At 45.5% G+C, this 13463-nt stretch overlaps 1 protein-coding gene across 1 annotated transcript; it reads left to right on the forward strand.

Annotated features, from left to right (window-relative positions):
* Nucleotides 1–1868: 1868 nt before the first annotated feature.
* On the forward strand, nucleotides 1869–13052 carry LOC118927770 (glutathione S-transferase A2). Its single transcript, XM_036916378.2, has 7 exons — nucleotides 1869–1995; nucleotides 5395–5507; nucleotides 7897–7948; nucleotides 8802–8934; nucleotides 10712–10853; nucleotides 11796–11927; nucleotides 12772–13052. The coding sequence occupies exons 2-7, from the start codon at nucleotides 5418–5420 to the stop codon at nucleotides 12895–12897; spliced, it is 675 nt and encodes a 224-aa protein (XP_036772273.2). The 5' UTR covers nucleotides 1869–1995; nucleotides 5395–5417; the 3' UTR covers nucleotides 12898–13052.
* Nucleotides 13053–13463: the final 411 nt, after the last annotated feature.

The following is a 13463-nucleotide window of genomic DNA, read 5'->3' on the forward strand; positions in this document are numbered from 1 at the left end:
ACCCTTCAAAAGTCAAAGGAAACCAGGGAGAAATGGCTCATTTCAGTACTGGGGCGGAAGAACATCTTTGGTATAGAAAATACATGGAAATACAGGAAGAGGGGGCCTGTCATATAGGACACAGGAGCCAACCTGAAATAGCTCCCAAAGACTCAGGCCGGAATAATTTGAGCAACAAAATATGTAGTGATTGTATTAGATTGTAACCCTTAGAATAAAATATCCTTAAGGCCACACTGATAGAAGTAAATAATTGAATGAATGAATATATAAATTAAACACATAAATGAGAAGGGTAGCAGCTCTTCCTTACAGAAGGATTGCAATTATTCATGAAGAAGAAGTGAGGAAATCGCTATACAGCAACAGTATAGTAATGTTTGTGGCCGTTAAGATCAGGAATGGATGCTAAAGTTAGGGGGTGAAAGTTCATTTAGAAAAAAGTATTTGCCCAGTCACAAAGTATCTCCTCACGAGATATTTATTAATTCCAAAAGGATAAACAGTAACCAAACAGCTGACAAACCTGGCTGATGCTACTTTGATCCAGGGATGAGGATTAATATTAATGAGACATATTATCACTTTGTATAATGTTATGTCTGGGAATGCTACACTGAGAAGTAAACAGCATAACTTCTGCAGTATTTTGCAAAGAAATGTGTAACTTCAATCAAATCGTAAGAAAATATCGGGCCGACCCAAATGGAGGAACATTCTATAAAATCAGTGACCGGTACTCTTCAAAGGCCCAAGATCAGGGGAGAATGAGAAACTGCACAGACTGCAGCAGCTATGGCAGCTAAGAAGTGAAAAGTCCCAGACTAGAAAAAGGATATTGCTTGAAACACTGGTGAATCTGAGGTCTGATGTTTGGTTAATGGTGTTGTGTCAATGTTACATTCCTGGCTTTGATTTTGCCCTACAGTCATGTAAGATACTAACCTCAGAGGAGACCCAGTGAAGCGGGTTTGGGAACTCTGTACCACTTTTGCAATTTTTCTGGAATGTGAATCATTTCCCAAAAGTTTAGAAGCTGTTTATTAAGTGATTTGTGGATGAAATAAAACGAGGTCTGTGGTTTGCTCTGAACGACTGCTGGCAATTGTCAAGGCAATGTGATGAGTACGTCGAAGCGTATTTCACTCTTCTTTCTGTATTTATGTATGTTAGAAATTTTCCATCAGAAAAAGACAAATTACCCGTGTTTATTAAGTCCTGCCCATGTGCCTGCCGTCTGCCATGGACACTTGGCAGCCCAGTCCTCAAGGAGCTTATGGCCAATGGGGGAAGGCAGACATTAAACACAAGGTCAAAATAGTGATATGAGAGAGGAAGCAGAGGATGGCTAGGAGGAAAGAGGGAGAATGTTCAAGCAGAAGAAACTGCATGCAAAGGCCGTGGGGCTGGAGAAGCTGAAGTTCAGTCAAGAAGAGAAGGGTCTGCAAATGACCCACGTAATGCTGTGGAGGACCTCCCTCCCAGGCCTGGGACAGCTCGGCCAGACTCCCCCTGCCCGTTGCATCTGGGTTGCCATGGTATTCATCATCAAGTACTTTTTAAAAAAATACATTGAGATTGCTGCCTCCCTGTTCTCTCTCTGTTATCTTCTTTTCTGATACTGCCCTGGCCCTGGTATACCCACTCTTCTCTCCCCACAAGATTTTTTCATCTGCCATAAACTTTGTAGCCAATTTCATGAAATCCTCCCTAAACAGTATTTATAGAAACCTAGTCCCCGGTGACAGGCCAGAGAGCCAAATAAACTTGAAATCCCCTTGTTTGTGCAGTTATGGATAGCCTTTACATGGAACATCGTTGATTTGTCCTTTCTGGTCTGGGTGGAGCTCTGTGGAGCCTGGAGAGCTGCGGGAATGGCTGTTTCCTACTGGGCCCACCCAGTGCAGGAGGAGAGGGCTGTTATATTACCAGGGCACCTGACATACACATTGGCATCGAGGAGCTGAGCAGAGAGGCAGCCTGGACTCTAATTAGGTTAGTACTGACCTTACAAACCTTCATACATTTCTCACGTCTGTTTCAGGAAGAAGACTTCAGTTAATATGATAAAATGTATTACTTCACGTTGGGTACTTTATGTTCTTATTGCGCTTTCTTTGTGTCCTCAGGAGACAATTCAAGCAGCGTTTATTAGTTCCTCAAGGACATGTCTTTAAAGAAAAACAATGATCAGGAATTTAGAAAACCAGGACAGAGAATTTGAAGATATGGGAAAAGCAAGAATGTTATCTTTCTGGGTAACCCAAAAGACAGCCATTCAGTGCTGGGGGGAGTTGACGAGCTTACACTAAAGTGGCTTTTACTGTTATAAATGATGTATTGGTGAGATTCACACAGGAGGCAGCACACAATTATACTGGATTGAAATCTGTCAGGGTGACACATTTGGGGACCCCTCTAGCCGAGGGGTTCCATGCCTAGTGAACTGGCACCTCCCACTGGGAAACCAAACATCCGAGCCTGATTTACACCTTCATAGCTGATTTTATGTGCTGTTAGCTTGTTTACGTGAGTTCCTTTGTGACTGGGGACCAAGTAGCATGCTATTTTTCCTCTTCCTCCCTCCCTCTCCTCCTCCTTCTCCTCCTGCTCCTCCTCCTCCTCCTCCTCGTGCAGTGTTTTTGGGACCAAAGAGTGGGCAGGGTTTCTTATAAAGAAAATATGGAAAATTCAAGTGAATCTAAATATTTAGGGCTTTTAGGATAGTAAGGCAGGTGCATGTGGGTTTACTCCTTAGGCAAACTTAAGAACAATAATGCCCTTCTGTTGAACCATCCTGTTTCCTAACAGAGAATTTGCAAATCCCCTCTATTTGTCAAGTTAAATAGTGTCCTGGTCTACCCTGCCACAGGGGTTCCCAATTTTTTTTTTTTGCATAGTCCTCATGTTTCAGCTATATGAAAGAGTTCTGCTACATTGACAATTCTGTTCAAACAGCACAGTGTTGGGCTTGATAAGCAGGTTTGGTGACTTCATTACCATGATCCTAGCTTACTATTTAATTACCTTGCATTGCAAAATCATAACATAGGGAACCATACAGGGAAATCTCAAGAAAAACAAAGCAACGTGGCCTTTTAGATAGCTAATCATGCCATGTCATGTGGAGGATGTACTGGACTTTAAGCAAGCAAACTACAGAGCAGCGCGCTGTGCGAAAGGACCATGAAAATGTCTGTGCTTCCTGCGAGCCCCCAGTTTACTGGGGGGACAAAAACTGTAATCTTTGCAGGCTGTGCAAATTCAGGAACTGGGAATAATAGAAGAAAGTACTCTGAATGTCAGGAGACCTAGGATCTGATCCGGACTTCATCACTAACTTGGTAGCTGGCAAATCATGCATTCTTTCTGGGGTGCAGTGAGGAGGACTAGCTAACTTCTCAGAGGCCTTCTAGCTCTATAACTGGGCAGGGGAGAGCTAGATACATCAGAGAGCATAGAATGAGTTTTTCGAAGGCACATGAAGTTACCGAGTGGGATGCAACACAATGACAGTCAGTAGTATCCTGGGAGAATCACCACCAGACAGAGAAGGAAACAGGTTTTATGCAGCAAAGCCTCAGAATTTCAGTTTTCTACAAGCCTGTGTTTCTGACTAGAATGGAGCCCCTGTAGGGCAGGGAACAAATCAGACTTCTTTCTTGCTGCCTGACAGCCATTATCGCTTGGTACATAAAACTGCTCACTGAATGTCCGTTGAGGAAGTTTGAATGAAACTTATCAAAGAGGAAACACATGACATGTCAACCAGAGACACATGTCCAAGAAGAGAAATAAATAAATAAAGGTCCTCTGGAACATTTAAATTCCTGGGACATAAAAATTTAAGATTCACATGCCTTTAAAAAATACAACTTTTATGCAAAGACAAATACATTTGTGCTAAAAATTCAACAACTGCAGAATCTTGAAGAAACATGAAAAAATATTTTCTGAACAGAGGACAGGTGATGAAAAATGGGCCCTAAGTTGTCTCTCCCTAAGCCAAGGCAATCGAATCCTTGCTTTTCAATGAATCTTGCCTTTGTGTTCACATCACTGATAAAACTTGCCCAGCACCATTGCTGAACCTGCCCATTCATTGTATAAGGAGTTCTCTTTGGCTCCTCCCATCCACGAGCTGCTGTCCCAAGCAGCTCTGGATAGAGCCATGGATCTCGGCCAGGGGTGGTGTTTGTCCCTGTCATGCTGGGGAGGGGAGCACTGTGCTACTGGCGTCTCGTGGGGAGGGGCTGGGGATGCTGCTAAGTAAGTGTTCTCCAATGAGCAGGCCTGCCTCCACCCCAAAGGACTGCCCGGCTCCAAGTGTCAGGAGAACCGACAAGCCTGCAAATACAGCAACAGCCACCAGGCTTCCTCGGTTGGTCCCAGTCGAATGTATTGTACGTCTCACAGCAACCCAGAGCACACCATCACATATGGACACACACACACACACAAACAGAAATATAAGTTCAAATTAAAGTTTTACCCCCAAATACTCTGACTGTATATGAGGCATTCTGATGTTTACTATTATATTACAATTGAAAAATGCTGGTCAGAACCAACTGAGTTGATTTCATACTCACTCCAGTAATAGGTCACAAACCCTGGGTGGCAAAATACTGGTATAGAGAAACTCTATGACGTGGGTGTCAAATAAATGCGTGTTTGAATGCTAGGTTCATCCATTATTTTAGCTGGTCACTTGGCCTCTATAGACTTCAAAATCCCCAAGTGTAAACTTAGGATAACACCGGAATCAAACACAAGTAATTTTTATGAGGATGAAATGGGGAGAAAAATGAGAAAATGACCATTATGTTAGAGATACTTAAACATGTGTTAATTCCTTTCCATACTACAAAGGTAATGTGCTACTATCCCCTTTCTCCACATTGTAAAACAAAATTCACCCAGCAGTGGAAAAACATAGAAATCCAACAGAAAAAAGGACTGAGCATCCTCTTCTGTGGAGAGAGTTTAGAAGGTTTTGGCAACAGTCAGCACAGGCCAAAGATCCAGGTGATGCTTTTGAATGAGTGCAGCAGGGCAGCAAAGGGCCCAGGACTGACTCCACTCCCTCCACCACCTCCCTGTCGGGGAAGGCCTCTGGATCCCAGGCTCCACGTAGGCTCCCAGCGCCCGGGCTGGGTGCGATCAAGGCTGCCTACTTATGTCCTCACAGTGAGGACAAATGGCAACCCGAGAGTGGTTTGGTGCAATTTCATGATGACGGATACTGGTGAGTGAGAATTTAACCCAAGGGAGACCTCCGTGGGTCACCTCCAAGCCCCCCATGAAGAAGGCAGGTACTCTGCCCTTCTGTTCCAGTGCACTTCCCACAGCACAGTTTCCTTCTGCGGCTCATTCGTTCGCTCATTCATTCAGGTTTGGAGAAACCAGGAGCCTGCATGATGGTGGGGAAGCCAACGCTTCACTACTTCAACGGACGAGGCCGAATGGAGTCCATCGGGTGGCTCCTGGCTGCGGCGGGAGTAGAGGTAGGCTCTAAGTCAGGTCATCTTAAGCGGGATCGAAAAGTCCTGTATCAAAGTGACTTTTCTCATAACCGAGCAGACTCCATACTAGAGGTCATGTGAATGGTTTTGCCTTAAATAAGAATATCTGCATAATAAGAAAGAAATAGATTGAGCTGACCAAATGAAATTTAAATGATCCTGCCCAGGATAGAGCACATAATCAATGAAAAGAAAAATGTAAAGGAAGCAAACAGAAATGGCAACTGATAAAAATGCATGGACCTTATACGGATTTCAACAAAATGTAAATATCACTTAGGACATAATTAGAAACTTGATTATTGATTGAATACTATGTGGTATTGGAGAATTATGGTTAATTTTTTAGGTGTGAGTTTAGGTATACTATTGTGGTAATTTTTAAAAAACTTATATTTTGGAAATGTAAATAAAGTATTAAAGGATAAAATGATACAATATCTAAATTTTTACTTCAATTTTACAAGCGGGGCAGTGGATAGGTGAATAGATGATGCAAGATTGGCTTGAGTTGGTAATTATTGAGGCTGGGTACAAGGAGGATAATTAAGGTATTCTGCTTGTTTTTCTGCATGCTAGAACTTTCCATAATGAAAATATGCAAATGCAATACATGAGAAAACAAATGTAACTAAATTAAAGCCCACAACTAAGGGGAGGAGTGGACTGTGACAAACTGCCTGTTGAAGATTTAATACATCCACTCGGCAGTGATTTTTTTAGCGCGTTTAAGTTCAGGTTCTGTGCTGGGCCCTGGACATACATGGATGAGCAAGGCGGACGCGGCCCTGCCCTCAGGCAGCTCACGTTCCAGTGCGGAGGCAGACAAGGAACTAGGGGATTAAAGGAGGGGTGGGGGCGCCTGGGAGGGCACCCAAGCATTTCACTGTGTTGAGCTGCTGTGCTCCCAGTGGAAACCCTGGTGTGTTTCTGTGGGACGCTGCTGAGAGCTGCCCTCGGGAGGGGCCGCTGGGAGCACCACTTCTCAGTCCCGACGCAGGGACCCGGCATCTCGGGGGGTTTTCACCTCACCACCTGTACAGCCTGGCCCTGTGGGAACGTGTAGACCCACAAGACTGTGTTCCACTGAGCAAGTCAGAAACCTCCAAATCCCCAAATTTTTACCATAAAGAATTGTGCTTAAAATAAAACATGGGATGAAATGATGAGAATGGAATCATGGACAAATCAAGCGACCTTGTCCCTCAGGTGAGAGCAATACAGGCGGTTTTCAGGTGAGGAGGTGTCCGGAGGGGGAACTGTCCAGCGTGCTCCCTTCAGCCCTGGAAGCCCTGGGGCCACACTTCCTCAATGGCGTCAGGAGTGCATGGGACTTCAGCCCAGTCCCTTTGCAAGTTCATGAAGAAACATAAAAAAGAAATCCAGACAGTGCGATCCTGGGTTGTTTTCTTCCTATAAACCAATAACTTGTTTTTGCTCTAGGCCTGACCTCAGCTTTGGGGCGTGGGGCTGTGCTCAGAGTCTCTGGGCAGAGTAGCTGAGCACAGCAGGGTGAGGGAGGGGCGATGCTGAGAGCACCCCAGGTCCCCCCTCTGCAATCCAGCATCACTGAATAGGCAGGCGGGGAAGGACTTGCCAGAAGCCTTAGGTCAGGACACCCGGGTTCTCTGTGCCCAGACACCCGGTGCTCACCATCCCGTCGGTCTCTGTCAGCCTCGCGAGCAATATCACAGTGGCCCACACATGCCACCTTCCTGTGAACACCATCCACCTTCCCTGATGTTTATATTGAACGGAGTGCTTTATAAATTGCTGCCCATACACCTTACGATCCATGGGCTCCCTGTGGGATTATGTAAAAACACAATAAAGCGTTCCATTGAGCAACTTAGAAACTACCAACTTTCCAAACTTTTAATATACAGAACCCTGTTTAAAATGTAAAATGGAATGGGATGATTTATATGGCAGCAGTGACCCTGATGGCAGCATCTTAGGTGGTCACCGGCCCCATGGAATTTCCCCATGTCCTGTCCTTGCCTCTCACAGGGAGACAGGCTTTCCTCAGGCATTAAACTTGATAACTGGAAGAATTTCCCACTCCCTTCCCTACACCGACATGTCCCTCCCAAATCATAACTTAATCATCAACAGGGGTGGAAACAGGTGGAGGTGAATCGTTCCTACAAGCATGAGCTGTTGTGTGCCACAACTCACGCGCTATTCTTGATGGTCTCATCTAAACGTCCACGTGGCTGTGTTCACACTTCTCTAGGTACCTGCCAAACCCAGAAGCCTTACCTTCTCCGTATCACATTATTACATACCAGACAGAGGCCATTGGAGTTTAAAATTCTGTAATGCAATGGAATGAAATAACAGGAACTTATTTACTATTTCTGCTTCCCAGTTTGAAGAGAAATTTATAGAAACTCCAGAAGACCTTGACAAGTTAAGAAATGGTAAGACCACATATCTAAAATGCCTCCAATGACAGTATCCGGTAAAGTCACAAGTTGACATTTTGAGACCAGGCAATACTGATGTGTGTGTACACTGGGCATCGGGGGCTGTGGGGAGGGAGAAAGTGATTCAGATGTGAGCGGCGGGACCCCTCGAGCAGGTCTTCCAAGTCCCTGGGGACTAGGAAGGGCTCTGAGGGTTTGCTAAGGGAACCTTCCCCTGGGCGTGGGGAGCACCCTCTCTTTGCTTTCTCCTGCCTCTCTCACTCTGAGTGAGCTGTGTCAGGTCAGGATCCAGAGCCCGCCTGCCCCAGAAGCTCCAACACCTGCCTTATAGTCCAGAGGTAGAGAAAGGCCCAGCGGTTGTCGTGAGTTCTTTTCTTATACAGGTTATTGCAAAGTAATGTCCTGGCAATGAATATTGCAGAATGGGAAGGGCAGGGAAAGAGACCCCGCATAGCAGTCTCCCTCATCACGTGCCCTAAATGCCATGAACGCCACCAGAGTTACTCTGGAGCTGCCTTTCTGTGGGCATCTGGCCGGTGGCCCTGTTGCTGCCTCTTCCAACTACTTCTTAAAATATCTATGAAGGCAAACTGACACAACATCCTAAGGGAACTCCCAAGTTCTGGATGGGAAACAAAAATATAAACCAAATACTAGGTTAAAAAGTAAAAGGCAGATCCGTGGGAAAAACAAGGAAACTCTGGGGAGCTAAAAACATAATGCCATTTTGTTAAAGTTACCAGATAATTTCGTATCTCCAGCTATTTCAACAAACATTTCTTTTTATCCTAAAAGCATGCGATCCACACAACATTTCTCTCTACTTTCTTTCTTCTTCTTTGAAAAGATGGGAGTTTGATGTTCCAGCAAGTGCCAATGGTCGAAATTGATGGAATGAAGCTGGTACAGACCAGAGCCATTCTCAACTACATTGCCACCAAACACAACCTGTATGGGAAGGACATAAAGGAGAGAGCCTTGTACGGTATATTTTCTGTTTTTTCATCAATGATTACAGAAACAATTGTTTTTTCTCTGAGTGAGCATTATGTTGCTTGTAGAGATCATGACCTTGGTGACATAACTGAGGTCAGAAGAGCGGAGACCTGTGACAATGAGGGACTAGTAATCTTGGGGTGGAGTCAGGTGAGTGTGGCTTTGTAAGGAACAGGAGGATGGTGGCATCATGACCCCAGGGACTCAGGCCTTTAGGGGCTGGATGCCAGCCCGCAGCTAGGGACAGGGACAAAGTGCCTGAGTTTCTAGAAGCTAATGCTGGGGAGGAGAAGGATCTGATGGAGCTGCTTCTCAAGTTCCAGAAACTGTAAGAGGGGCGACCAGGAACCTGACTTACCAGGCAGTTACAGGCATCGGCCACTTGATAAGGGTTAGCAGAGGCTGGTCCTCAAGAAGCCAGGGTGACCAGGGGTATTTTGATACAAGTCTGAAGCAGCCAGATTTAGTCAGTACAACTGTATGTGGGGATCTCCTCTCTGGTGCGATGGGACCTCGTGATTGAAATTCATGTTTTGTAAGGAGCTGCTGGCAGTTACTGAAAAAGTGAAACATGGTGTTACCTTTTGAGTCAGCAATCCTGCTTGTGTACACCCAAGATATTCAAAACTACATCCATATTAAAACTTGCACATAAAAGTTCATAACAGCATTGTTCTTCATGCTCAGAAGTGAAGAACACAACATCATCTGGCCAGCAACAGAATATTATCTGGCCATGAAGAGGAATGAAGTAATGATGCATGCTAAAACATGGGTACACCTTGAAAACAGTATGTTACATAAAAGAAACCAGAAGCTAACAGTCACAGGTTGTGATTCCAATAGCATGAAATGTCCAGACATTCAAATCCATCAAAACAGAAATTAATTCAGTGTTAAGTGGTTGTGAGGCTGAAGCAGGAAACAAATGGGAAGTGACTGTCAACAGCAACGGTTTCTTTTTGGGGTGATGAAAAATGTTCAGGAATTAGAATATGGTGATGGTTCCAGAATGTACTGAAAACTACTGAATAGTAGGGTGATGATTAAGTTATGTGAATATATTTCACTCAAGCCAGTAGTTTTATGAGTACTATAGAAAACCCAATTTGGAACTGAAGAAAAAAGTCCCTCCTAATATGCACCATTTCAGGGGATATTTTAAGTGGAAGTCTTGAGAAATGCAAACAAGGCCAGAGTTGGGTAACAGTCCTGGGACAGGGTTGTGGAACCGTGTTCGGTGGTAAACGATTGGAAGAGCTGCTAGTACTGGATATATAAATGCTCCTGGGTGGTGTGACAGGATGAGGGAGGGAGAAGACCTGACCCAGATGGCTGTGCCCCGGACACTCCAGTGATGCCTGGGGGCAGGGCTCAGCCTAAGAACAACACTACATTTGTGCACAGATCGAACCAGGGCAGAGATGGCAAACCCTAGGTATAATTTCAGTGGTTACTGGCGGTGATGCCACCAAGTTCTCTCATGCCAGGTGACCCTGGCAAGGTTGCTGATGAACTCTGCCGCATGGTATTTATTAACGTGTGTAATGAATATTTCAGTCGTAGATCTACCTCAATAGCTATTCTGGAATGAAAGGTTAAGGTCAAGTAAAAAATGAAAGCTCAACATACAGCACATAAAAATGTCACCCAGGGGAGGAGAATTACTTTGCCACCCCCTGATGCCCCATTCTTTAACCCTTTTAAATGTAAAATCTATGGCAGGAACCATGGGACAATCTGGTCACTTTTGTCTTCCAGCATTGATATGTATGCAGAAGGTATAGCAGATATAAATGAAATGATCATGCTTTTGCCAATATGTCCACCTGATCAAAAAGATGCCAAGATTGCCCTGATCAAAGAGAAAACAACAAATCGCTATCTCCCTGTGTTTGAAAATGTAAGTGGGTCGTTTGGCATCTGGGGCACTGAGCTTAGATGACAAGAATCAAAACGAGTGCCTTGGCATTCCTGGGGCACTGACCTTCACTTCCAGTGAGCCTTCCTGAAAGCTAATGTGGAAACTTGACTCTCAAAGCCTTGAATCAAAATCGACTATGAGGAAGAATTGTACCAGTTACGTCCAACTCATAATTTGTCAGTAAAATACCAGCTTATGGGGACCTAGTCAAGAATTCTCCACTGGGCAAGCGTGCATGGTGATCGCCAGAGCTTGGGCTGTGGAAGGCTCTGAGAGGCACACTAGAGATTGGAGCAGGTCCTGCAGGGCACCGTGCAGGAGCCTTTTGCCCAGGAGGAACATGATGATAATAATACATAAAAAAATATCCCGACAATAGGTGTAGGCAGACAGGATCAGCTGCCTTTCAGGAGAATGCAGTGCTTTGGGGATTCATGACATACATCTAAACAGAGAGGGGAAAGTGGGGTGGGAGGAAGAGACGGATGAGGAGAGGTTAAGGAAAAAGTAATCCACAAATCTGGGGACAGACTTTAGAGGAAAGTAGTGCCCAACTGAGAAAACAGAATTTCATCCTTTTCCATAGTAGATATCTTTAAATAGTACATGTCCTAGACAGAAACATCCAGAGCAGGAGCTAAGTCCACGGCCTAGGGGAGACGCAGGTGAGGGACCCACAGTGGCGTGGGAGTGGGAAACGGGGCCCTGCTCTTCGACTGAGGAGTGAGGGAAGAGCAGCAGGGACCCACTTCTCCCCGGCTCCCCGATCAGGGTGGTGCGGGGGGTCTGAAGCCCCACAGCCCTCCCCTCACCCAGGGCGGCAGCAGAGGTGCGGATGTCAGGCTGGGGAGATGCGGGAGGAGCAGGGGGACCCAGCCTGGCTGGGCCTGTGCCCACCATGTCATGCCCCCGATTCGCCAGGTGTTAAAGAGCCATGGACAAGACTACCTTGTGGGCAACAGGCTGAGCAAGGCTGACGTGCACCTGGTTGAACTTCTCTACTACGTGGAAGAGCTTGACCCCAGCCTCCTGGCCGGCTTCCCACTGCTGAAGGTCAGTCGCAGCCTCTGGAGGGAAGGCCCATGTGGCCCGTCTTGGAATCTAGTATTTGGACTCTTGGACCCGCATCACTGTCCAGGCCTCCGCTGCCCCCAGGTCTCCAAAATCAGCTCCTAGGCTCTGGGGAGGCGTGAAAAGAATCTTATTATGCCAAGGAGATCTCAGGTGGATGCTTTTCCAGGGAGAATAAGCTGACTTTTGCAAATCAGAAGGACTCAGCACTTGGCATTTCTCTGCCAAGCGCCTGCTCCCTTGCGGTCTCTGTCCTCGTTTTCTCTGGGATTCCCTTTACCCCAGGTGTGTCCTTCTCCTTCCATCCCTGAGTCCGTGTGAGCAGGTCTCCTTCCTTCTGGCTGCCTCCCCCCACGCTCCTGTTCCTTCTCTCAGACACTGGGCTCCTGTCTGCCCAGGCTCCCCTCTCTCCCCATCTCTCTCTCAGTGGGCAAGTCAGTTTTCACTGGCCCTGTCGTTTGCCTTTTGTGCTTTCTGCCGTTAGTTTCAGGTCAGTTTCTAAGTTGAGAGATTTTGTGTTGACGTGACAGACGCTTGGCTGTTCTTGCATTGCCCAGGAGCAATGAATGTACAGGATTTGTGGGCAGGGCAGAAAACAGGGATGGCTTTAAGCTGGATAAAGTTGGAAACAAATAAGTTTTGGGGAAAATGGTACCGAGCTGTATTTTCTTCCTCCTGCCTTCCCTTCTCGCTGGGTGCCTCATTCTGGTGCTGATGGAGGGCACTCAGCCTGTCCTCGTGTACAGGGGCCTCCAGTTGCCCGGGTGGTGCTCCTGATGGGCTGGTCTTTGTCTCCACTCTGAGACTCTGCTCTTGTGCATTATAGGCCCTGAAAAGCAGAGTCAGCAATCTCCCTACTGTGAAGAGGTTCCTGCAGCCTGGCGGGCAGAGGAAGCCTCCCCTGGATGAGAAAAGTTTAGAGAAAGCAAAGAAAATTTTCAGGTTGAAATAAAGCAGGCCTGGCTGTCCAGCACCCTCAGGACCCATCTTTTGAATTCGTCCAACACTGAAATTTGTTACCTGCATGTAGATGCTGGTTATTGTGAGACCAATGAACTATTCCTAAGTTTTAGTTGTTACCTAAATAATAAAATTCCTATGAGAAGATTTCATTGCAGTTTATTCTTTTTCCTTAAGAACTAATATGATATCAGATTTTCAATGTCCTTCTATGTCTCTTGCTAGGAGTTAAAAATTAAATAAAAGGGGGAACACATATTATATGGTCTCCTTGATCTTTCCTAGGAATTGTCTTATAACGTCTGTCCCATAGCCTATGAAAGAGTCAAGTGTAGAAATTCTGACAGTCTCATGTATTCACAGGAAACTGGCTACCTTTCTAAGTAATGATAGAAAGAAAATTTCTCTCTTTCTTTGACAGGCATTTTCCACCTGATAATAAAAATGTTCTTCTTTGTATGCATTTTTGAACAGTTATTACGTCTACTATGGAGTCTCTTGTATTCTAGAAGGTGGGGGAATAATGACGAGAACAGACCCAATCTGTGCTCTCAGGTG

This window comes from Manis pentadactyla, chromosome 16 (assembly GCF_030020395.1).
Source record: "Manis pentadactyla isolate mManPen7 chromosome 16, mManPen7.hap1, whole genome shotgun sequence".
NCBI classification, from domain to species: domain Eukaryota; kingdom Metazoa; phylum Chordata; class Mammalia; order Pholidota; family Manidae; genus Manis; species Manis pentadactyla.